Source organism: Tupaia chinensis, unplaced genomic scaffold, assembly GCF_000334495.1.
Source record: "Tupaia chinensis unplaced genomic scaffold, TupChi_1.0 Scaffold140534_1, whole genome shotgun sequence".
In the NCBI taxonomy this organism is placed as follows: Eukaryota; Metazoa; Chordata; class Mammalia; order Scandentia; family Tupaiidae; genus Tupaia; species Tupaia belangeri.
In genome coordinates, this window is record NW_006200409.1 from 873,966 (window position 1) to 898,542 (window position 24,577).

General features: G+C 43.1%; 1 protein-coding gene across 1 annotated transcript in view; it reads right to left on the bottom strand.

Annotated features, from left to right (window-relative positions):
- The window catches only part of CASP7 (caspase 7), a 45,663-nt gene that overhangs the window by 14,323 nt on the left and 6,763 nt on the right, over positions 1 to 24,577 (bottom strand). Inside the window, exon 2 of the mRNA XM_027766064.1 lies at positions 19,555 to 19,664. Coding sequence (XP_027621865.1) covers positions 19,555 to 19,664 — 110 coding nt within the window. The remainder of the gene's footprint in view (positions 1 to 19,554; positions 19,665 to 24,577) is intronic.

Sequence of the window (24,577 nt, forward strand, 5' to 3'; positions counted from 1 at the left end):
TCTCACCACTATGAGAATCTACTGCCACAGCTGATCTGAGAGGAGGAGGAGATCAGGAGGTAATGCGAGTGACGAGTGACGGGGAGTGGCTGTAAACATAGATGAAACTTTACTCCCTCCCCTGCTGCTCACCTCCTGCTGTGCAGCCCAGTTTCCAACAGGCCACAGACAGGCACTGGTCTGCTGTCTGAGCTGGGGACCCCTGCTTTAAGAGATTAAAATTTTATTTCTACATTGTGATTTGGATCTCTATGTCAATTTTCAAGTAATAAACAAGCTGTGATTTCTAAAAGTTTATTTTATTCATGAGAGCGTGTACACATGCACGAGAGAGGGGAAGAGAGAGAGAGAGAGCACTATTACCCCTGTCAGGATCTCATCATGGTTCCCCTTCCCCAGTCTTCCAGCTCCTCAGGATCATGGGCACGTGCACATGCACCCAGTGGATGTTCAGACTGAGCCTGAGATCCAAACCTGCAGCTGGTTATGGGGCTTCTAGTGCTGCCGTTCAGCCTGCTACCACTGGGCTAGCGGGTTGGCCCAAGCTGTGATATTTTTAAAGTTATCATTAGCTCATCCTCAGTGATGAGCTAAACAAAATCAGAGAGTCAGAAAGAAGTTACGTAAAGAATAAAAGGACTCTGCTTTCATGAGAACAGAATTTGGAAAATTCACTGGTTAGCCCATACACACACACAACTAGGGGAATAAAGAAAACACTATCCATAGTTACGGAAAGTACCTTAAAACTGAATATGGAATATGATTCTTATCCTTGGAAAATATCTCAAAAGGGTGGTACCTGGCTGCTCCTAAACTGAACTCTTATTTTCCAAAAATGAACTTACTATCAGCTTCCTCTTTCTCGATTTGAGTCAGTCAATATTAATTGTTCCTTCTAACCGAAATAGCTTACCTAGCCTCTCTCTACCATGAACTCTTCTTTTTCAACATGAACTTAGTATCTGCTTCCTCTTTTTGGATTTGAGTCAGTCAATATTAATTTTTCCTTCTGACAAAAATAGCTTTTTCTTAAACCTGGGTCTTCCCAGACCATGGCTGCGCATTAGCCAGAAATGATCAATTCAATCCCATTGAATTCATCTTCCTAAAAGAGCTGGCCTGGGAAAACTCCACCTGTGACTTAACTTTGGGGAAGCAAACCCTGATAATCAGCTCAAAGCATGTAACTGGAGATAGATAAAAGGAGAAAATGGTCCTCAAGAGAGAAGGTATCAGGAAAAAAAAGGGGAGGAAAAAAAAAGGTGCACTGAAACATACTGCTATAGGAGATTTACTCTGCAGCTTGAGAGTCTAAGGGAGAAGTCTGCCACCTACTAACGTGAGGTCTGGGGGCACCTTCTCTCTCCTGGGATTATCTCCTTTGCACCCACTTTGTCCCTTTGAGACTATGGAGAGAGTTAGCAGATTGGTAGAAAGCTATTTCTCATCCTGCCCCTCTGACTGTGCAGTCCTCAATGATTGGTCCAGGAGTACCTGGTCCTTAGACTGGTGATGTGGGGCCAATCAGCCCTCTTCCCTGGGAATCTGAGAACAGAAAAAAGGAATAGTCTCTTTCAAGGAGGCTAGAGTGAGGCTAGAGTTAGTGGCTACGTTTTACCATGTGGCTTGAGGATCCAACAGGATAGGTTAGCAAAGAGCAGGGAGGGGGGAGGGAAGGGGAATGGATGAGAGAATGGACATGGGAATGGAAAGAGAAAGTGGGGAATGTTGCACTCATAGAAGTCTAAGATTCCTGCAGTCTGTGGGTTTCTTTAAAAATATAAACCAGATCCCAGTATGACTACAGTAAACCCTCTCAGGTTCTCCATAGAACTCTCTTCCAGGGTTTCCATGGACCTTGCATGATCTCTCTTGCTGGTCTCCCTGACTCCACTCCTGGTGCAGGCTAAGACCTGCTGTGACTGTTCACGGAGGACCACAAGGTGTGGCAGGACCCAGGAAACTGACGAAGGGCTCAGGCCCTGCTGAGCTGGTGGTCAATGAGGATTGTGTCATTGCACAATAATCCCAGGTCATTGAGCATCTCACTGCTGCCTCAAGCAGGACCCTAGAAGGCCCCACATTGCATCCCCTCCTGATCTTACATCTACCGTCTCCTCCTAACTGACCTCCAATTTCTGGTCTTGTCCAATGTGAGCTTCTTACAGTCCCTGCTCCAAAGTGAGCTTTAAAAAAAAATCGATAAGCCCAATCACATTAGTTCACTGCCCAGAGCCATCCAACAGGTCTCAGCATGTGCTGAGAAGAAACAAAGTCCTGCCAACTGCTGAGCCCACATAAGTGACTATCACTCATCTCTTCCCACCCTTTCTTCCCCTGAATCATTCCACCCCAGACAACCTTGAATGTGCGTGGCCTGTGCCTGCCTCAAGACCTTTGCTCTTGTTCTCCCCTCTGCCTGAGTCTCTCACAGTGCTAAGGGTCCCACGTCTTTCTCACTAAGGGTCCCACATCTCTCTCTCCCATGCACTTATATCTCTACTCACACTTTCACTCCTTGTCTCGACCTCCCCTCTCCAAGTCATTCTGTGTCCTGCTCTAGCTTTAATTTTTAAATCACACCCTATTACTTGACCTCAGATTACAAAGCTATTATCTGTCTCCCTACAGTGGAAACTCTGAAAGCAGGTCTTAGACTAGTTCTTGTCTCCCCAGCTTCAAAGCAGTGCCTGGCACATAGCAGGTGCTCAATCATATTTCATGAATGAATGAAGAGCATTGCACACTGAAGGCGAAGGCCATGGGCAGCCTCCAGTTCTTGTTGTTTCATTTGCCAGAAAGTGTGTGAGCTCACCAGAGAGAGCCACAAAGGGAGAGAGAGAGAGAGAGAGAGAGAGAGAGAGAGAGAAAGTGAGAAAGCACTGTCTATTCACACCCCTCATGGGACATGGTCATGAAGCAATCTGTTTTCCTCCATTTCTCCCTCCTTTCAGGATTTTGGGAATGCGCACACACACACACACACACACACACACACACACACACACCCTTAGTGTATTTTCAAACCACTTGAACCATGTGGTTGGCCATGGTGGGATCCAGCCATCTCAAACACCACACCACTGGGTGGCCCCAACAACGTTCAGTTTAACCAAGATGCAGCTCATACTCCATGGAGCTACTGTCCCACCTGAGGATTGGCAAGGCATTTCAGCCCTGTCACTTTGTCAATTCTTATTGTGAGGTAGTTGCAAAGACATTATGACTTAGGTACAGCCTTGGGCTCAGAGAACATGTTTAGGAAGGAAACTGATTTTTGAGAGTGATTTTACTCTTGCTGGAGTATTTTTGTGTATGTGTGTGTGAGATCTAGTACTACTTGGAAACATTTTTGGGCTGAAAAGTTTTCTTCCCTTATTTCCTTTGCCTCTCTCATATCTAACTTTGAACCTTGATGACACATCTTAATTAAAACATCTGTCTGGCAGATGTAAGTATATTTAATGAGTCTGTCACTTCCATAATAACCTGCAGGACAGGTATAAAGTATCAGTTGGGACTTCATTCCTCCACAAAACCATAAAGGGAGGATCTTGAGTCAAAAATCATACAGTATTGTTAAAAAATAATGAGGAAACTACATTCTGAGGTGGGATGATCTCCAACAGGTCGTATTAAGTATGGAACAAAACAAAAAGGCAGAACAATGAGAGCATTGTTACCTTTTGAAGAAAACTGAGAAGGAAATAAAATGGTTTTAGATTTGCTCATATCTTCATAAACAGACTTTTAGAGGGTGGCGTTGGAGACAAATTCAAGGATTCTGGTGCTGGACCACCTGGATTCGAATCCCTGCTCTTGCTATATAGCTGTGTGAGTGTGGGCAAGTTACTTTACCTTTCTGGTTTTCAGTTTTCTCATCTGTAAAAACAACAAACTAATAGCATCTACTCCTGCTTGTAAACAAGTTAATATTTCACAAAGCATTAAGACAGTGTGTGGCATGTAAGGAGTGGTGAGTAAATGTCATGATTATTATTAATGTGATTACTATATATCATTTTTTTTTTTTAATTTTTATTTTTATTATCATTATAATCTTCTTTATATTACATTGGATTACATATAACTTTACATTGTATTACATTGTTTTTTCAAAAGGGAATGCCATGCATGTCAGTCAGTACAGAGACATTAATCTCCCCACTTCAACATTCAATATCTTTTCTGTTTTCCCCAATCATTATTTTTATTATTCTAATTATTTTTATAAAACAGTCAATTGTTATTTCTCGTTTTGCTTGTAAAAACACTTTGCCCATCATGAAATACTTCTCAGACCAATCCAGTTGAGAATACTATACATGTCGTCATCAACAGTTAATAACCCCTATCTGTTTCTCACTAACGTCCTGTCTCTCTATTGTTCACTTGCTATCTTTCTCTATCCTCTTCTCTTCACTTACCCCATTCCACACTGTCCTATTCTCATTAAGTACCTTCACTGTGTTTATGTCCTCCGAATTTTTGCTCTCTATTATAGAGTGCGGATAGTCGGTATATATTGAGTGGATACATACAATATCTTTCTTTCATACTATATATCATTAAAAGTGCTTATCTATGTTATGAAGGGATCAAAGCAGCATGACAAGCAAGAGTGGGAAGAAGAATTTTGACTATTTACCTTTTTAATTATATGCAAGTAAGTTATTTAAACATTAAACTAAGAGTTGATATGTAACAGTTAAAGTCACTTCCTTGATGTAAATGGATTTCAAGATCTGTCCTATTTGGAAGATTACTAGATTAGTGTTTTTGTACTAACTGTTGAAAGTACTCCCTAGATACTCCATTTTTCTATTTTCTAAATGATTTTATACCCCTCTGTAGCCATTTAAATGTCTCACTCCTCTATGGGTCCATAATAATAATAATATACTTCTAATAAATATCATGTTTGACCATGTATTGTTTTACATGTATTATCTCACTTAATCTTCTTAGTATTTTTTTTTAATTTGCCAGTAGGTATGTGCACTTGCTGGAGAGGGACAGAAAGAAGGAGACGAAGAAAGTTCCCCCCAAGTGGGCATGGTCATACCACAATCCCTCTTCCTCCACTTCTCTATCCTAGCAGCACTTGGGACACACACACACACACACACACACACACACGCCTGGCATGTTTTTCAAGTAGTTGGGGCCAGGGTTTGAAATGCATAGTCAGGTGGGATCAAACTCCCTTAACTACCAGGCTAGGAGCCGGCCCTCATTTAATGTTTACAAAAATTCTACAAGCCATCAGTCCCATTTCATAGAAAGAGATTAAACCAGCATGCCTAAAATTGCCAAGCTAGAAAGGGTGGACCCTGGATTTATTCTCAGATCTAACAAGTCTCCTATTCCAGGGTTTCTGGTCTCTGTTAAAATTCATATTCCCAGGCCTTGCACTAGGACACTAACGACTGTTAATTCACGTTGTAAAGCATACGCCTGTAAAAGTATTCATGATCATTGTTGGGGGGTGACAAATATCTGAAGCAGCTTCCCCACCACTCATACTATTTGCACCATTCATACAAAGCCTATAGAATGTGAGTTTGGAGCCAAACCTGGACATTTTCCCACAGATGCTCAGGAACTCTGAAGTTTGAGGGCCTCGGCACAAGCCTGTCTGCTCACTGCCTGGGTCCTCTTGGCTCTCGACTTTCACTGCTGCCTCCGCTCTTACTTCTAGCTCCTCAGTGCTGCCTGTCCCAGGTTCCTGCACAGTTGTTCACTCTCCTGTGGCATGGTGGGCTGGGAACAGAGAGCAGCAGCTTGTGCTACACTATCAAACACCTCTCTATGTGGTGTGCCCCAGAAAGCACAGCCTTCTGGAAGATGCCCTCAACTGCAGCGAGGGTGTGTTTTGGGTCATGGGTGAGATTTACAACTCTCCATGAAACCTGCAAAGTCTCCTAGCAGTGACAGCTGAGCTGAACATTACACTGAAAATACTTCAACGCCACCACCAAAACACCTCCAGGAAATGCCATGGCAGGCAGCGTCATCCTTATAATCACTCTTGTTTGGAACAACCTGTGGAGTCCCCAGAGCAGCCTTGGTGTGAGCAGTAATTCACTCTTGGCACACTCCAAGGAATGCTTTGTGATCTCAGTTCTAGCAGCTAATAAAGAGTTACTGTCTGTTTAGAAATCAGCTGCAGGAGCCAAGCAGATCATCAGATAAACAACTGCTATTAGACAGAAGAAAGGGCCTAAGGGCTCCAGGGAGCTGCTGCTAATTAATTAGCCAACTGCAGAAAGATGGCAACAGTCCACAGCTCTCTCGGCAGGTTCTCCCAGGAGTGGGGGGCAGGAAGGGAATAAGACGGGAAATAAGCAGCTTTCGAAGGTCCAGATTAGAAACTTCTTCAGGTGGCAACTGTCCCCAGAGACAAGACTGTCTAAAGTGGCCATTCTTGTTGTCCCAACTTCATATGACCTATCTGCCAAGGATGCTGGAACGCGTAAGAACCGCTGTCACCCAGATCACAACAGGGTGGCCGGGAAGAAGAGCACACAGGTTCTTTCAAGTCTAGATCAGCTGACATGAGTCCTTCTCCTGAATCTGACCAACGGTACGGATGGCAGAGGAACCACTTCAGACATTTAAGGCACCATGAACGAAAATCATGACTATTTTTATAGTCTTATACTTTACAACATGAATGAAGTCATTATCCTATTGATTCTGTGAAATACAGAGGACCGGCAAAGAAAGACAAAGCAAATGCAACTACCCAGGACATTTCTTTTTTTAAGAGATTTTTGCTATGGGACATGGGCACACACTAGAGAGACAGAGACAAAGAAAGTGAAAGTGACAAATCACTGCCCTGCGTACCCCCCACCCCCTGCCCCCAGGGAGGTGTTCATACCGCAATCCCCTCTCTTCCATTCTCCTCTAGGGATTTTGGGCATGCATACACCTGTGCCCGGTGTGAGTTTCAAGCCAACAGGTCCAGGACTCGCACCACAGCCAGCCATGTGGGAATCCAACACCTTAACCACTACACCACCTGCAGGCTGCCCAGAGCATTTTTTTTTTTAAAAGCAAGAATCTATTATTTCCCATTCGTTCCCTCCTCCTTGTCCCCCTTCCCTTTGCTCATTCTCTGCTGATAAACCTAGCCTCTGTCTCAGCCCTTCTACAGTCTGAAGACTTTGACCAAGATTACATTGCCAAGCAGCAACACGGAATTCTTGTTTTGGAACCTGCCATTAAGTACAAAGCCAATGATAAACCAGTGAATTAAAAGTTCTAACCCTCTTAAAAGCTAGTGTGTTCCACAACTGGCTGCAGATTTTGAAACATAAATCTGACCATTAAATAACCGGGCTTAGGGTCAGACAAGTAAGATCACAACACACTATGATAGCGCGGTAATGTGACTTCTTATTAAGAGCGCTTAAGCGTGTGCTACAACGCAATGGTCGGTTAATTTACAGAGCGGGTTGAACGCAGTGTTTCCTAACCAGCCTCGCCGTTTGCTGGGGATGTATGTGGACAAGTGCTATTAACTTCATTTCCCAGATGCACTCAGATAAGCATAAACCTCTACTGGGAACACAGATAATATGCTCCTGGTAATAATGCATTGATTATTAGGAAGGAACCAGATTATCCCAACTTCTGAGGTAGAGCATCATTTCTTAAAACCTCAGATTTCACAGTGCGAGGCCAATCCAGTCATTTTCCCTATAACAAAATCAAGAGTCAAAAATATTACACCAAGCCCTGATGGCTGTTTATATAAAGAGTCCCCCTTGAAGACCCTACAGCAAGTGGTACTGGAAAACACTATATGATAAAAACATTATATCTATCTTAGAAAGACGTGGAAAAACCTCATCAAGTGCACAATGGATTCTTATAATCCACTCTGGGTGCAAGTATCATTTTCCCCACCACTGGAGTTGATAAATACAGGTTTTATCCTCTAACAAATCCCCCGGGCTACTCGAAATGTGAATTATGCCTGCCTATATTTGGAATGAAATAAGCATGCAAACCCACTCCTATTTATTTTCTCAAGCATCTCCATGAAGAGGATTCCCAGTAGCTCTATCTGTTTGCAGACATTCATCAGTACGAAAGTAAACACACCACCAGGCTCGCATCTCCCCAGGGCTGGTTCATTCGGAACTAGAGCTCTGGTTTTCATAGCTGCTTTGTCTAAATATTTTGGAGATGATTCATTCATGGTTTCAACATTTCAACGGAGGGCATCCCCACAGTCCTAACATACCAAGGCATGGAACAAGGCAGAGAGGAAAAGGAAGAGTGCAGGCAGTACCTAGTGTCTCCATCCAAAAGCAGCCCCCTTTGCATCAGAACTAGGCTTCGCCCTGCGACGACAGGCAGTGAGTTTCCTTCTTCTCTGTAATAATAAAAACTCAACATGCTTGGAGTTCAGCAGGGGACAGGAGACTGGCACAGGCCGCCTGGCCCTGAAGGCCTGTGACTGAATCAGCAATGAGCTGCACACTGGAGTTTTCCATAGGACCATTCAAACTCGGGCTGGGAAGGTCACACTGGCCTCCCCCGTCTCTGCTGACGGGCAGAAATGCCCAGGCTCCACATTGTGACGTCCCCCTACCCCGGGACGGCTCCCTATGGAAACAGTGACTTTCCAGGAGCATGAGGTCCAAAGGACAAAAAGCAAATTTCCATGAACATACAGCCGGACCAGGAGCACATCTTTAAGAATGAAAAGCTAGCAAAGACAGGAGAATGGCTACCCAGGAGGCCGAGTATCCGTGGAATGAAATATCTCACAGCTCTTTAAAGTGATGAGCGTGCACACATGGCCAACCCATTGAAGTGCCAAATCAACAAAATGCTGCCAAACAGCACACCCACAAATGAAAACAATATTTACAACTATACGTAAGAAAGTGAACACGCACTGGAGGTGAGTTTATGGTGATCCCAACAGTTCAAGTTCATTAGGTTATTTTTTCCTTACAAAAGTACTCCAACTAGGAACACAAATAATAGAAGCCTATAATACAGGCCCACCAAATCCCTTAATTTTCAAATGAGAAACAGAAACATTTTTCAAAGGTCTTACATAAAATGAATAATCCAAAAGTTACCACATTCCCCAAACATCTAAGTCCTTCAAATGCAACGAAGAAAACGCAAACACATCCAAACTGTTAGCAAACACTTTTCTCAACTTCCTGGTTGAGGGTTGCAGTCAATGAAAGGCGTGAAACTGATGAAGTGAGGTTATAGCACCTGCTACCCTAAGCAAACCTCCTGCTCATTTGCTTTCCTCAGCTCCATGACCAAGAAAGAAAATTGGCTCTACACATATTTTTCTGAAACTCAGTTTGCAAAAATACACAGAGACTGGGAAACAAACTCAGCTTAAAATAGGCTAACGAGAAGAATAGATTTCCTTCCCCCAAACTTATCAACCTCCACATTTCCTTCTTCTCCCTCAAAAAAGGAACAGTGAGACCTCTGACAATAGAAATTGACAAAGACTTTAAAAAAAATCATCTAGGGAAAAGTCATCTGAATTCTCCTTAAATAACCCTACAGATTGAGTGGAAGATTCTGCTATATCTGTATCATGGGTGCAGGGTCCAGAATGCAGAGCGGTTAACACCCTTCAGTCCTCATTCCTACACAACCATTCACCCATCTTTATTTCCAAAACACAAACTCACCACCACAGATCCTTGAAAGACAGAGAACCTATAAGCTAGGAGTTTAAACTCTCTCTCTTTTATTTATTTTTTTGGAGAGGCTTTTGCTATAGGGCACGTGTGCTTGCCACAAAGACAGAGAGAGACAGAAAGCGAGAAATCACCCCCCAGGGAGGATGGTCACACCACAGTCCTTTCTCCTCTATTCTCCTCTCGGGATCTTGGGCACGCATGCACACGCGCCGGCATGAGTTTAAACCACTGGATCTGGGACTCGAATCGCGGTCGACTACGTTGGAGTCCAGCACACAGCCATTATGCCAATTGCTGGTCCCAAAAACTAGGGATTTAAACATGCAATGCCAGGATCAGCAGGTGGCATGGTGGTTAAGGTGCTGGATTACCACATGGCAGACCGCAGTTTGAGTTCCAGATTTGGTGGCTTACTTTCTCACATTCTCTCTCTCTCTCTGGTGAGCACACATGCCCTGTAGCAAGTTGAAACAAAATAATAATAATAAATAAAATAATTTTAAAAACATGCAATGCCATCCTATACATGTCTTACTGTTGGTAAGAAACAACAGACTGTACTTTCACGGTACTTCTCTGTTACTAGGCTTAATTTTTCTATATTAATAGAGCTCTACATTTCTCCTACTACGAAAACCTGACTATTGACCTCCCTTACTTCCTTTTTCTTTTGACCTCTGAGCTAACATTTTCCCTCTAGAAGAGCTATAACCTAAAATTACTGGAGGCATCCTACACACATAGAAGCTACAGTTTCACAGTCCCCAAGCCCTGGGACCTCGTCTTCATGGCATGGTGCTCACTGTCCCTGCAACGTGCACTTGGCCCTCTTTATCAGAAAGTCCACTGCTAGTCCTGTTGGAACAGCTGCCGATATGTCACCTCTCAGCTGAAGTGAAGCAGAAAGGGAGCAATTTGCATGAAGAATTAAATTTGCTGACCCACTTGGGTGGAAGAAACAAAACCTGCTCTGTTGGTGGATTAATGTGGTTGAACAGCTCGATGCTTCCACAGTTGTGGGTGGCACTTGCTGTAAGGGCTGAGGCATGGATCCTAAGTTAGGCCTGTGTCTTGGTCCCAATCTAGCTGGGTGACTAACGGAAAAGCACTTCACCTCTCTGATCTTTCTCGGATCAAACAGAAGGTAGGTAAGTGACTTGGTAACATCATGAGTCGATGGTTTCTTCACCATCAGGTATGTTCAGGAAATCCAGGAAGCTGAAAGTGCCTTCATTTGCATCTCAGAACAGTCCAATCAATGGGTGTCACTGCACAGCGTTTGCTGAACTGGGAGCATTTTCTTCGGAATGAGTTACCGTCTCCTTCTCTGTTTTTCCCATTCCAAAGCTCGGCAGGCCACATGGATCTTTTCTTATAAGGCCACAAATACTGCTTTTGAAATAGGGACCTGTTTATATATAAAACTCACAGTGGAGAAGCCCAAGCCACAGTCCAAGAGCAAGAATTATAACCAAGTGGCATTTATTAGACACCCTCCAGGGAACACAGCTGAAAAACCAGGATGAAGCCGAGGGTAAAGCCCATGTGACTGGAGCCAGTGCCTCGAAAATAGGAAGTTCATCAAATTGTGAGAAGGAGCCTTTTCTCCTGCCCGCCTCCCTTGGAGATCTGGAAGGATAAATAAACTGCTCAGCACATCTCAGAACAGTCCAATCAATGGGTGTCACTGCACAGCGTTTGCTGAACTGGGAGCATTTTCTTCGGAATGAGTTACCGTCTCCTTCTCTGTTTTTCCCATTCCAAAGCTCGGCAGGCCACATGGATCTTTTCTTATAAGGCCACAAATACTGCTTTTGAAATAGGGACCTGTTTATATATAAAACTCACAGTGGAGAAGCCCAAGCCACAGTCCAAGAGCAAGAATTATAACCAAGTGGCATTTATTAGACACCCTCCAGGGAACACAGCTGAAAAACCAGGATGAAGCCGAGGGTAAAGCCCATGTGACTGGAGCCAGTGCCTCGAAAATAGGAAGTTCATCAAATTGTGAGAAGGAGCCTTTTCTCCTGCCCGCCTCCCTTGGAGATCTGGAAGGATAAATAAACTGCTAAGCAGGAACACACCAGGCTCCAGGAGGCCCTGGGGAAGTCTGAGACTGTGAATTCTGACCTTGAGCTAGTTCAGAAAGGAGGGTCTCCTTTCTCAGCTGACGCGTTCCTAGCAGGGAACACTTTTCAAGCTGCCAGGCTTGGGCCTGCCACGGCCCCAGTGGCCTGTGCCACTGGCATCAAACTCACCCTGTGCAGTGGCTTCCACCCACTTTCCCAGCTAGCACTGGTACCAGTGTCCTGGCCTGACTATCATTTCCACCCTGGCACTGGGTAATCCCCTGAATTCCCACTGCGGCCCATTCTCTGACCACTGAAGCTCCAACTCCTCCCCCTGCCTTTCCTTATCTTTCCCCTCCCCAGCCTCTAACAGCTCCTATGCTGAATCCCACAATTTAGTGATTAGTTACTGTTTTGTTTTGTTTTGTTTTCTTTGTGGTTGTGCCAAGGCATTCAATAAAAACTTACCTTTATACCCAGGGTAGGGACTATGCGGTTAACCCAGACATCAGGTAACCTGCACTAGGTGCTCAAGGGTATCTTTACACCAAGAGTGATTCCTCTTAAGTGCACTGATGACATCAGGCCTGTTCTACAGACTATGGTTCATGAGGGAAGTACTGTCTTCATACTGATGTCCTCTAAATTTTTAAAAAATCTATTATACTCATTTTAAATATATTAAATATAGTTTCCTTATGCTTTTCTGTGTTCTCCAAATGCTCTTCAATAATGAGAAAATCAGGAATGCATTTTAAATGCATTTTAAGGATTTTAAGAAAAATAAATTCAAGGACAGTCTGGATTAGTCAGAGCCCATGGAATAAGAGTAAAACGAGGTTGTACTGCCATCTAGTGGAGAAGAGACAAAGATGCCAAGACAAGTTCTGAGGTCTTAGAACTACCCTGGGGCCCGTGACTCCCACTGAGACTTTTACAGGAAAGGGACTTCTATTGCCCAGGATCCTGGAGGCCTCCAGGGGAGAGCGGGTGGGCAGTCTGGTCTTGAATCAGAGACAGGTGCAGGCACTACTGCCTCCTCCACTGCCTTAACCGACAGAGCACCTAGGAGAAGGGAGCTGGGGATGGAAGGGGATGGGCTGGAAGTGAAGGTGCTGCCACCTGCTCAAGAAGCATTGGGAGGTACCAGCAGTTAGTGTAATGGCTATGTCGCTGGACTCCCACGTAGTCGACCGCGGTTCAAGTCCCGGACCCGGTGGCTTAAACTCACGCCGGGCGTGTGTGTGTGCGTGCCCAAGATCCTGAGAGGAGAATGGAGGAGAGGGGATTGTGGTGTGGCCAATGCCCCTTGGGGGGTGATTTCTCGCTTTCTGTCTCTCTGTCTGGCAACCGCACGCACCCTATAGCAAAAACCTCTCCCAAAAAGAAAAGGAAAAAAAGAAGCATTAGGAAAGGGGGGGGGGGTCCACACTTCTGATGGTGGGACATAGACTATCCCTGAAACCGCAGAGAGGTCCCAAGAGGACTGCTGTACCACGCACATTTGCAGGAAACAACCGACTCCTCATGCTGTATCAGGTCACTCCAGTGGGTTCTAGTCTACCAGCGAAAACAATGCTGGTCAGAATCTTTAAGGCACAGAGTGAAAGCGTAGGGTGCCATGGACCAGTGTGACGATGGACACTCGCTCTGCCTCAATCCACACTATATACATTACCAGACAACACAAGATCCCGAGAGGAGAATGTAGGAGAAAGGACTGCAGCAAGGCCATGCCTCCTGGGGGGGGGGGTGATTTCTCACTTTCTGTCTCTCTGTCTTTCTCTGCTTTCTAGTGACCACACAGGCCCTATAGCAAAAACCTCTCAAAACAAAAAAAAAAAAAAAAAAAAAAAGTAGCTGATTGGGGCTAGCAGGTGGTATGGTGGTGAAGGTACTGGACTCCCACACGGCTAAGAAAGTTTGAGTCCTGGACTGGGCGGCTTGAAACTCACCCTGAGAGCATGCACGTGTATGCCCGTAATCCCAGGAGGAGAATAAAGGAGAGGGGATTGGGGCCTGGCCATCCCTGCCTCAGGGCTGATTTCTCACTTTCCTGATCAAATTACCCTATTGTGTAAACCCTTTAATGACTTCCCCTGTTCTTATGACTGATTCCAAATCACCCCAATTACCTGTTCCATAGGCACCTTCTCTGCAAGAATGGAAGGGTCAGAGGTGGGGACCTTAATAATCTTATTTCTGGCTGCAGCCTCTGCATCTAATAGAAGAGAGGCCATAAAGGAAGAAATAGAGTTGTGGTTGAGAGCTTGGTTTCCGAGGCAGGTGAATGCAGGTTCAAATCCTGGCACAGCCACTGACCATCTATGGGACTTTGGTAATGGACCTAACTGCTCTCTGTAGTTACATACATATTTAACAGATGAATAAACAAATGAATTAGTGACCAAAAATGACATCTAAACAGGTTCATTTTAAAGCCAGTAATATTTTTCTAGATGAAAGAACTTTCCATCGTAACTGAAGTTAAAAAAAAAAAAGGAAAAAATCATCTAAATTGCAATGATATGTCACAAATTGTAATTGAACTTTAATCTAATTGACTTCCACTTGGTAGGTGTATCATTTAATACACGGATAGAGTCAGATGCCTAGACAAGGCAAAGAAAATAAGCAATTAACATTTCACAATTTGAAGAGTAAGACATTAAATTGCCATTTATTATAGCTCAATATTGTTTAATAATTCAACAATCATGTCTTATAATTCACACAACTAAACTAAGCATTTCAGAAAATGGAATTTAATTTAAATATTTTGCACAGATACTTACTGTTGATGTTGGTAACATGAAGCTGAATGTCAAAAGGCATGTTATTTAAAACGGCACAGTGGAACAGAATGCAGGATTACCAGGCGTATTCACCTTTCTTATGGGGTGGGGTGGGGAATGATATCACAGATTACATCTACTTCTGAGAAAGGTTATTTTTTTAAGCAGAAGCACTAAAAGGAAAGTACTCAAAACACTTTCCAAGGGGTAAAGAAAGACAAGACAGTGTTAAGGGAATAAATGACCAGATCCTCAATTTCCATTTGTATTTTTTTCCTAAAACTGCTGGGAGACACCATCTCCCATTCCCCATCTTCCACTGGATAAAATAAGGGCAGATTTTCTCACCTGCCATGAACCTTACTTATGTGATGTCAAAACTTTCAAGTCATCTAAGAAAAGGACAAGTAAAATAGCAATATAAACACTCCCAGATTTCTGATGGGATTACTTCTCAATAAACCCATCATACACTGAATACATCATACATTGAAAATGCTTTGAATACGCCTAAACTACTGATCATCATAGCTTAGCCAAACCTAACATAAACTGCTTAGAACACTTAATTTTATTATTTTATTATTTTTTAAGGGAGATTTTTTTTCTATAGGGCATGTGTGCTCACCAGAGAAATACAAAGCAAGAAATCACCCTCCCCACCCCTCCCACCGAGGGATGGTCAGACCACAATCCCTTCTTCTCCATTCTCCTCTTAGAATATTGGGCACGCACTCTGGAGTGAGTTTTAAGCCACCAGGACTGGGACTTGAACTGCAGTTGACTACATGAGAGTGCAGTGACATAACCATTTCACCATCTGCTGGGCCCAGAACACTTTATTAGCCTAGAGATGGGCAAACTCTCCCCACCGAGGGATGGTCAGATCACAATCCCTTCTTCTCCATTCTCCTCTTAGAATATTGGGCACGCACTCTGGAGTGAGTTTTAAGCCACCAGGACTGGGACTTGAACTGCAGTTGACTACATGAGAGTGCAGTGACATAACCATTTCACCATCTGCTGGGCCCAGAACACTTTATTAGCCTAGAGATGGGCAAACTCTCAATGCAAAGCTTATTTTATAATACAGTATTGAATAGCTCACGTAATTTATTGAATTCTATACTGAAAGTGAAAACCAGTATACATGCAATACCAAATGTGCATTGTTCTCACACCATTGAAGTCCTAAACTGAGCCATGGTTAAGTCAAGGGCACTTTGTACCTGTGAGTTTCCTTGAACCAGACAGTGTGGTAGGGCTTTAGTCCTAAGAGCCTAATCAGAGTGAAGCATGGAAGTAGAAAAGAGGGTATCTGAGGCCATATTGAGCTGTTCCAAATGTATTCACACACTGAAAAACGATGCATCTAATAAATGGAATGGGAGCAATGATAGTTGCTATTTAATGAGCCTGCCTCTTTCCTTCCGATTATTCCTCAAATGTTACCACCATTCAGTCAACGTCCTGTAAGGACAATTTCTCGAGGTAAACATGGAGCAGGGCTTTGTCTGCTGTCCTCCTCCCCTCCCCATCCATCCATCCATCCATCCATCCAGGATGATCGTGACAGAGGTGCCTAGTAACATTAACTGATCTGAAAAGTGGTATCAGACCTTCACTGATCGCAAGCAAGTCCAGTGTGACCACCTGGTTTGACAAGGAGGACTGACTTTGTCAACTAGATTATACAGCAGAAACGAACGAGCTACATTAGCGGCCCTAATGTCTTGACAGAAATATATTTTAAAGTCGTAAGATTTTAAAACACTTTACCAAAAACGGATACTGACAAATGGTAATTAATGCTACGTTATTTATCTTGTGTTCAAATTTTTGAGTTAAACGGCTGCCTCTAAGTAAGAGAAGAATAAGTTTAATTAACAATAGTTTGAGAAGTTGCTGTCTAGCCTTTTTAATATACTTGCCCAAAACTGAAAAAGTAAATACCTCTAAGGACTGCTTAACAATTTCTTTAGTAAATCCGGTAATTTCCAATTCTTTAGCTTCAACACAATGAAAGAATCTAATTGAGTTGTCATTTTGGGGACAGAATTGTTAAGAATTCAAAGAATTAAGTGGCATTATAATACTAAAACCCCTACAGTCCCATGTTTCTATTCATGATTTCTCAGTTCCTCATGTATTTATCTCATAATTTCTCAGTTTATATCTCTAAAGATAAAAAAAAACCAACACAAAAAAGGCAAAAAGCATTGTTTCTCCATTTATTCAAAAGCTAACTTTTTAAAAGCCCATCCATGCTAGCCTGCAACTTCAATGCAATTTCTATTTCACCATTATTTTGAAGGCAGCCTCAAAACCTAGCGGTGAAAGGGAGCCAGATTCCACAGGCATTACCACTGCACCACAGAGCAGGCCCTCTTTTTAAATATATGTATTTTAAAAACTATGTCTCCCATGAGAGACAAAGAGAATGGCACCCCCACAGGGCCTCAAGCCACTATCCACCCTCTGCCTCAGCCAGCTCAGATCATGGACACAGGCACACACGCCTACATGCTCAGAGCAGTGGGGCCTTAGGACTCAACTCCAGTTGTGTTACTGCTGCCCCACTGTCCAGATCTCGCTGTATTTTTTTTTTTTTAAGTATTTGTCATACGGTATGTGAGTTTGCTGGAGAGAGAGGGAGGGAGAGTGAGAAATCATCCCCCAGAGGGTATAGCCATGCTGCAATCCCTTCTTCTCTTGGGATTTTGGGCATACATGGACAGATGCCCATTGTGATTTTCGAGCTGCCAGATCTGGGACTCGAACTGTGATCAGCCAGCTGGGAGTCCGGTGCCTAAACTACCATGCCACCTGTGGTCCCTGGATATTCTTTTTTTTCCTTAATCTAATTTAAATCTAATTTATTTAAAAGGCTGGTCAATGAGTTAGTTAAGCATAGAAAAAAGTTTGATATTTCCTGTTTAAGTTCATTGTTTCTAAATATTTCTCTTTGTGGGATAAATTTTGATATTATTAATTTGGCCTACCTATCGTAAGAATATTTATGTTCCTCAAAGGTCATATGTTGAAATCCTCAATCCCAAGTTGATAGTATTAAAGATGGGCCTCTGGACATGGATACAGAACTTTCATGAACGGGATTAGTTATTAAAAGAGGCCCTAGAGAGACCTCAAACCCTTCCAGCATGAGGTTAGAGTGAGAACATAGCTATTTGTGAGGAAGTGGGTCTTCATCAGACACTGAATCTTTTGATTCTTGATCTTGGACTTCCTAGCCTCCAAAACTGTGAAAACATAAACTTCTGTTTTTTATTAACCACCCAGTTTGTGGTATTTTGTTGCAGCAGCCCAGACAAAGATAAGTCAACGAAACTCTACCCAGGATATTCTTTTTTAATTTCCAGAGGGCACATGGAGTTACGAGAGAGACAGAAGAGTAGGGAGAGGGAGAAAGCACGTTCCAGTAGGACATGGACATACCACAATCCCTTCTCCATTTCTCCCTATCAGGAGTTTGGGCAAGTACACACATGTACCCAACATGACTTTCAAGCCCCTGGGACTAGGACTCAACCTGTGGTTGGCCACATGAAATCCATCTTACACTGCACAGTGCAACCCTGCACTATGGGGCCAGTCATCTTGCTGGATATTCTTTTTTTTTTTTTTGGAGAGGTTTTTGCTATAGGGCGCGTGTGCTTGCCAGACAGACAGAGAGAGACGGAGAGACAGAAAGCGAGAAATCACCCCCCAGGGGGGATGGCCATGCCGCAATCCCTTTTCCTCCATTCTCCTCTCGGGACCTTGGGCATGCACGCACACACGTCCGGCGTGAGTTTAAGCCTCCGGGTTTGGGCCTCGAACCGCAGTAGACTACATGGGAGTCTAGCGACATAGCCACTACGCTAACTGCTGGTCCCCCTTGCTGGATAGTCTTGAGCCAAAATGGCAACCAGTGAAATTCAGGTCTGTGTGCTGGGGTCTTTGCACTTTTACAAGCCCTGGCAGGGATGATGTGACCCAAAACTCTCTCTGAAGTGTTGCAGGGAGTCAGGCTGCCCCTCACCCCCAGTTCCTTCTCCCCTGAGCACTGCCTGGGAACACCCCCTAACCTCAATATTTATCCCCCTTATTGTCCTCTCGGGTGGGACATGGCTTAGGAAAAACAAAGAGGTCTGAAGCTTCTAACCCAGGATGGTTTCTTGTCAGGAGGTTCCACTCACTGCCTCTTCATGATCAAGGTTAAGGTAAAGTACAAATGCTCTCTGTCCCTCCAGCCCTACTTTTACACAGAAAGCACAGCAGAACCATTACACCAGTGTTGTTGGACATGCCTGGATTCTCAGCTCTGCTCTACCATTTATTAACCGTCATCAGAAAGCTGGGCTGTTAAACCTTAGTGCTCAGTTTCTCTACCTATCAAAGGGTGAAAACAAAAGAACCATTCCCTAAGATTACACGGACTAAATCTAATAATACTAAGGTAGAGTACAAGAGTTTAATAAATAAGGCCATTATTATTATGGAATGTCAATCCAGTATTTTAAAGGTGAATTCAAGAAAAAAAAAAAAGGTAGGAAGGAATGGACAGGATGAATCCCCTTCATCAACAGAATGCCACTGAAGGCACAGGGTAGGAGTAAGACATCTAAAAGCCTCTGCCCCCTGGCTCTGCCTTTCAGCCAAGGAAGGTCTGCAGTGAAAGTGACTGTCCATCACCTATTAAGAGAACAGCCCCATTTCTGGAAACTGTCACCGAGACACTTGGCCACTGGGCAAGAGATTCCCACAGCTTGGCTCCCCCATTCCTGAGTGTCCCTTCATAAACAAGATGGTGCACATGTGGAAACTCATGGTGTCAGAGCCATCAAGAGGCTGTGCAAACTGCCATGCACAACATGAATCACTTTCTCTGAACAGCCCCTTCCCATAGGTGGGTGGAGATGGCTGAAGCATGACAGGTTCAAGTGGCCAGGGTCCCTGATGAACCCATCCAGGGAAGAAACATACCTGAAGAGCGATGGGATGAATGAAGACCGGTCTGGTTTAGCATCAACAGTGTCTTTGCTTGCTGAATCCCCAGCTCCGGGCTCCCCATCACAGCCCTGATCATCTGCCATCTGGAAGGAGAAAAACAAACCAGAACACTGGTATTCAGTGGCATAAATGGCCTTGTGCTTTTATTTTTTCTCTAGGTTTTTGCCACACAGCATGTGTGCTTGCCACAGAGAGACAGAAAGAGACAGACAGGGAAAGTGAAAAATCACCCCCCAGGGTGATGGCCATGCTGCAATCCCTTCTCCTCCATTCTCCTCTCCAGATTTTGGGCATGCATGCACATGCACCTGGTGTGACTTTCAAGTCACCAGGTAGGGGACTCAAACCATGTTCAGCCATGGGGGAAGTCCAACGCTCTAACCATTACGCCACCTGTTGGCCCACCTTGTGCTATTTTTAAATGACACTCATGGAGTGACATAATTTTAATTAAGTCTTGGTGTGAGCAGTCTTACATATTTAAGCTCCAGAGTTACTGCTCCATTGATGCATGTAGTTGTGTGCTATGAAACAATGTTTAGGTCATGACAGACTGCATATAGGACCTGGGTCCTGCAAGACTGGATTACGCTGTACCAGGCAGCCTATGTGGTAGAGGCTGTACCACTGAGGCTTGTGTAAGTACACGCTATGATGTTCGCACAATGACGAAATGACCTAACAACAGAAACCATCCTTGTCACTAAGTGACACATGACTGTATCGAATGCCAACTCTATTCCAGGCATCACTCCAGAGATTGGTAGGAGAGCAGTGAAGAAAACAACATCCTTGCCCTTAGAGCATGTCTCAGCTAGTATCCATGATTTTGTTAAACGTTCACTGCCTACAAGAAACTGTAAAGTCTGACAAGGTTTGCAATAAGAAACTCCCCCTAAATTCCTGGCAGGCCATACAGTGCTCATCTTTTATCCAGAATCACTTGAATACACTCCAAAAACAGAAACATGGGGCACTAAGCTCTCCTTCTGTTTCAGATGATTTTTTATGATTCTATCCAAAATAGATTTCCATGCAATTATTTTCCTGCTCAAGAATCTTCAAGGTGGGGGGACCAGCAGTTAGCGTAATGGCTATGTCGCTGGACTCCCACGTGGTCAACCACGGTTCGCGTCCCGGACCCGGTGGCTTAAAACTCACACCGGGCGCGTATGCGTGCATGCCCAGGATCCCAAGAGGAGAAGGGATTGCGGCGTGACCATCCCCCCTGGGGGGTGATTTCTCGCTTTCTGTCTCTATATCTCTCTCTGTGTGTCTGGCGAGCGCACGCGCCCTATAGTGAAAATCTCTCCAAAAAAAAAAAAAAAAGAGAAAGAATCTTCAAGGTGGGGTGACACGGTGGCACTGTAGTAATACAATTAGACCCACATGAGAAAGATCCTGGGCTCACATCCCAGAATATCCCTGAGTATGCCAGGTGCACACACATGCCCGTGATGCAGGCCAGTTGGGCTGGAGATTGATCACAGCGAGGACACTGTTGAAGGAACCCCCTCTGTATTTTTGTCTTCTCTCCCAGAAAGAAAGAAACTAAAAAAAGTTAAAAATCTTCAAGAGATCCCCAGTATCTGAAAGTTCAAACCTAACCTCATCTCCTTGGATTTTAAGACCTTTTTTTCATCGAGTAAAGGAGTCAGTCCTGATCACAGCTCACACATATTTTTGTAAACAGTTTTCTTGGCACTCAGTCACGCCCATTCATGTATCGTCTATGACTGCTTTCTCTCTACAAGCAGAGTTGAGTGATAATGGCCATAGCCAAAAATATTTACTACCTGGCCCTTTATCCCACCCTCCACCTTCATCCTCTGCACAACTCTTGTATTTATCCTGTTTGTTTGCACTCTGCTAAGTGCTTGGCCCCCAGGGGGCGATTTAAGTTCATTATGACACAGATCCCTAGCACACAGAAGGTACTTACTAAATAAATATCAACCAAATGAAAGAATGGAAGAAATGAAATGTCCCAATGGAAAATAATTAGTTTAAGGTGATACAGCTGGTCTGTAGCAGAGCCAAAACTAGAATAATTTCTCCTAAACCAAATGCTGTTGACTTCCCCATGAAGGGCTTAGAGATTAGTTCTCCACATCATAGAGAGACTCTAGACTCCAATTTCTACTTAGTCCCAACCTTGGAGCAACTTCCTCAAGCAGGCTCCAGCTATCAGGCACAGTTCTGTATTCCTCTTAGCCGCCCCCCCCCCCCAAGAATGTTTCACTTGGTTGGAAAACAAGAAGGCATCTATTTTACGGAATATTATTATTATTATTATTTTGCCCCAGAGCACAAGAATGACTTTTGGAGGTGGGAAGGAAAAAGGAATCCAGCTCAGAGGGAGTTGTTCAAGGAAGCAAAGTGACAACCTGGCTGTGAGCTCTAAGTGTTATGATGGTGCTACTTATCAGTTAACCCGAGGAAAAGCTGTGCAGTGTGGAGAGGACCAAGAAGCAGGGCAAGTTCTATGGTCAGATTTTAACAAAGACTGCAAGAATCAGAGAGCTGTCTTATTTTTCAATACATCACGAGACTCCCTATCATTGCCATTGATACGTTTCTGGTTGGGAAGCAGATTTTTCAGATTAGGACCCAAAATAGAGATAAGCCTATCCACAGAAGAGATAGGCATAATGCCAGGCACACAGAAAACATTCAATAATGTGCATCTCCTTTAGATAGACTTAGTGCTCTTTCAACATCGATGGTTATTATCTAAGCATTCACATAAGTATTTTTGAAATGAACAAGTCGAAGTCTTACAAAGTCCACTGGAAAAAGACACTAACTTTAAGTCATGACCTTTTTTGCTGAAGTTAATCTTAAAGGCTGAGTCTAGGTTGTATGATGATGAAACACTGTGACTTCTATAAAAAAAGAAGAGAGAGAAGAGACATTGGCATGACAGCAGAATAGGAGGATCTAGCCTTCATCCTTGTGCAGAAACACTGATCTGGCAACTCCCCATGGACCAGAATATCTCTGTGGGAGAGTGGGAGTCTACTGAGAGGTTCCAGCACACTGGTGGAACAAAAATATCCAAGAGCAGATGCACTGGAGAGTGTAAGAAGAGCAGTTTCACTTTACCTATGTCACTCATCCACCAGGTGCCCTTTAGCTCTCAATTCTCCCCAAGGTAAAGTGAGAGCAAAGTGAGCACCTAGCTTCCAGACTTACTGCTGCCCATGTGGCCCACACTCATCTCATCACATCCAGAGTACAGGAGAGACTAGTGTGGCCAAGTTGTCTGGGGGTAGCAAGGAGCAGGGAGAGTAGGAATATAAAACAATAAGAAAACTTCCTAAATCTGGGGACAAAAATGAATATCCAGATCCATAAAGCCCAAAGAGTCTCAAATAGATGAAACATAAAGGCACATTATAATCAGGCAGTTAAAAGTCAAAAGTCAAGGAGAGAATCTTAAAAGTAGCCAAAGAAAAGTGACTCATCACATGCAATGCACTATCCATAAGACTATATGCAAATTTCTCACCAGAAACCGTACAGGCCCAGAAAAATATATTCAAAATGCTAGGAAGACACACACACACACATCTGCCAATCAAGAATATTATACTTGGCAAAACTGTCCTTCAGAAATGAAAAAAAGATAAAGATGTTGCCAGACAACTAGAAGCTGAAGAGTTTCAACACCACTAGGCCTACCTTATAAGAAAAGCTAAAGGGAATTCTTCAAGTTGAAATGAAAGGACATTAATTAGCAACATGAAACTATAAAAGTTACTGGTAGAGGTAAATAGTATATAAGTAAATTTGGAATACTCAAATACTGTACTGGCAGTATGTAAATCATTAATTCTATTATAAAAGTTAAAAGACAAAAGTATTAAAAGTAATTGTAGCTTCAAGTACTATAGCTACAATAGCTGTTAATGGATATATATATATGGACAAATGGAATATCAATAACATAAAACATGAGAGGAGGGAGGAAAAGCATAGCATTTTTCGTATGTGACTGAAGTTATGCCGAATGCTGTGTCTCCCCCCAAATCCATATGCTGAAATCTAATCTCCAATGTAATGTTATTAGGAGGTGGGGAATTTGGGATGTGATCAGGTCCCATGGTTAAAGCTCTCGTGAATGGGATTACTGCACTTAAAAAAGAAGACCAAAAGAGAGTTGCCCTGCTCCTTTCCACCAAGTGAGGATACAGTGAAAGTGTATCTATGACCCAGAAAAATCGTCCCTCACTAGGGTACTTTGATCTTGGATTTTCCAACCTCTAGAACTATGTGAAATAAATTTATGTTGTTCTCAGTCTATAATATTTTGTTATGGCAGCAGCCCAAATGGTCTAAGACAATTGTTATCAAGTTAAAAGAGACTGCTATTACTATAAGACATTTTATGTAAGCCTCATCATAATCACAAAAAATCTGTAGCTGGTATACAAAAATCAAGATAAAAGCAACAAAGCATTCTACTACAAAAATTGTCCAATCATAAAGGAAGATAGCAGCAAAAACAGGAAGGTATGAAGAAACTATAAAATGGAAAACAATTATGAAATGTCAATAAGCAGCCCTTATTTATCAATAATTACCCTAAATGTAAATGGACTAAATTCTCCAATCAAGATACATACAGAGTGAATGGCTTAAAAAAGCAAGAGCCAACTATATACTTCCTATAATAGACTCACATTAGACTTAAGGACAACATAAGCTGAAAGTGAAGGGATAAAAAAAAATTCCATGCAACTGGTAACTAAGAGAACAGAGGTGGCTATATTTGTATTAGACAAAACAGATTTTAAGTTAAAAACTGTATCAAGAGGCAAAAAAAAAGTCATTAGATAGCATGTGGGGGGGGATCAAATCACAAAGAAGATATAATAATTATATTATGCATCCAACATCAGAATACCTAAATATAAAAAGTAAATGTTAACAGAATGGTACAGAAAGAAATAGACAGTAATAAGAAACATTAGAGGACTTTAGCCATCAGATA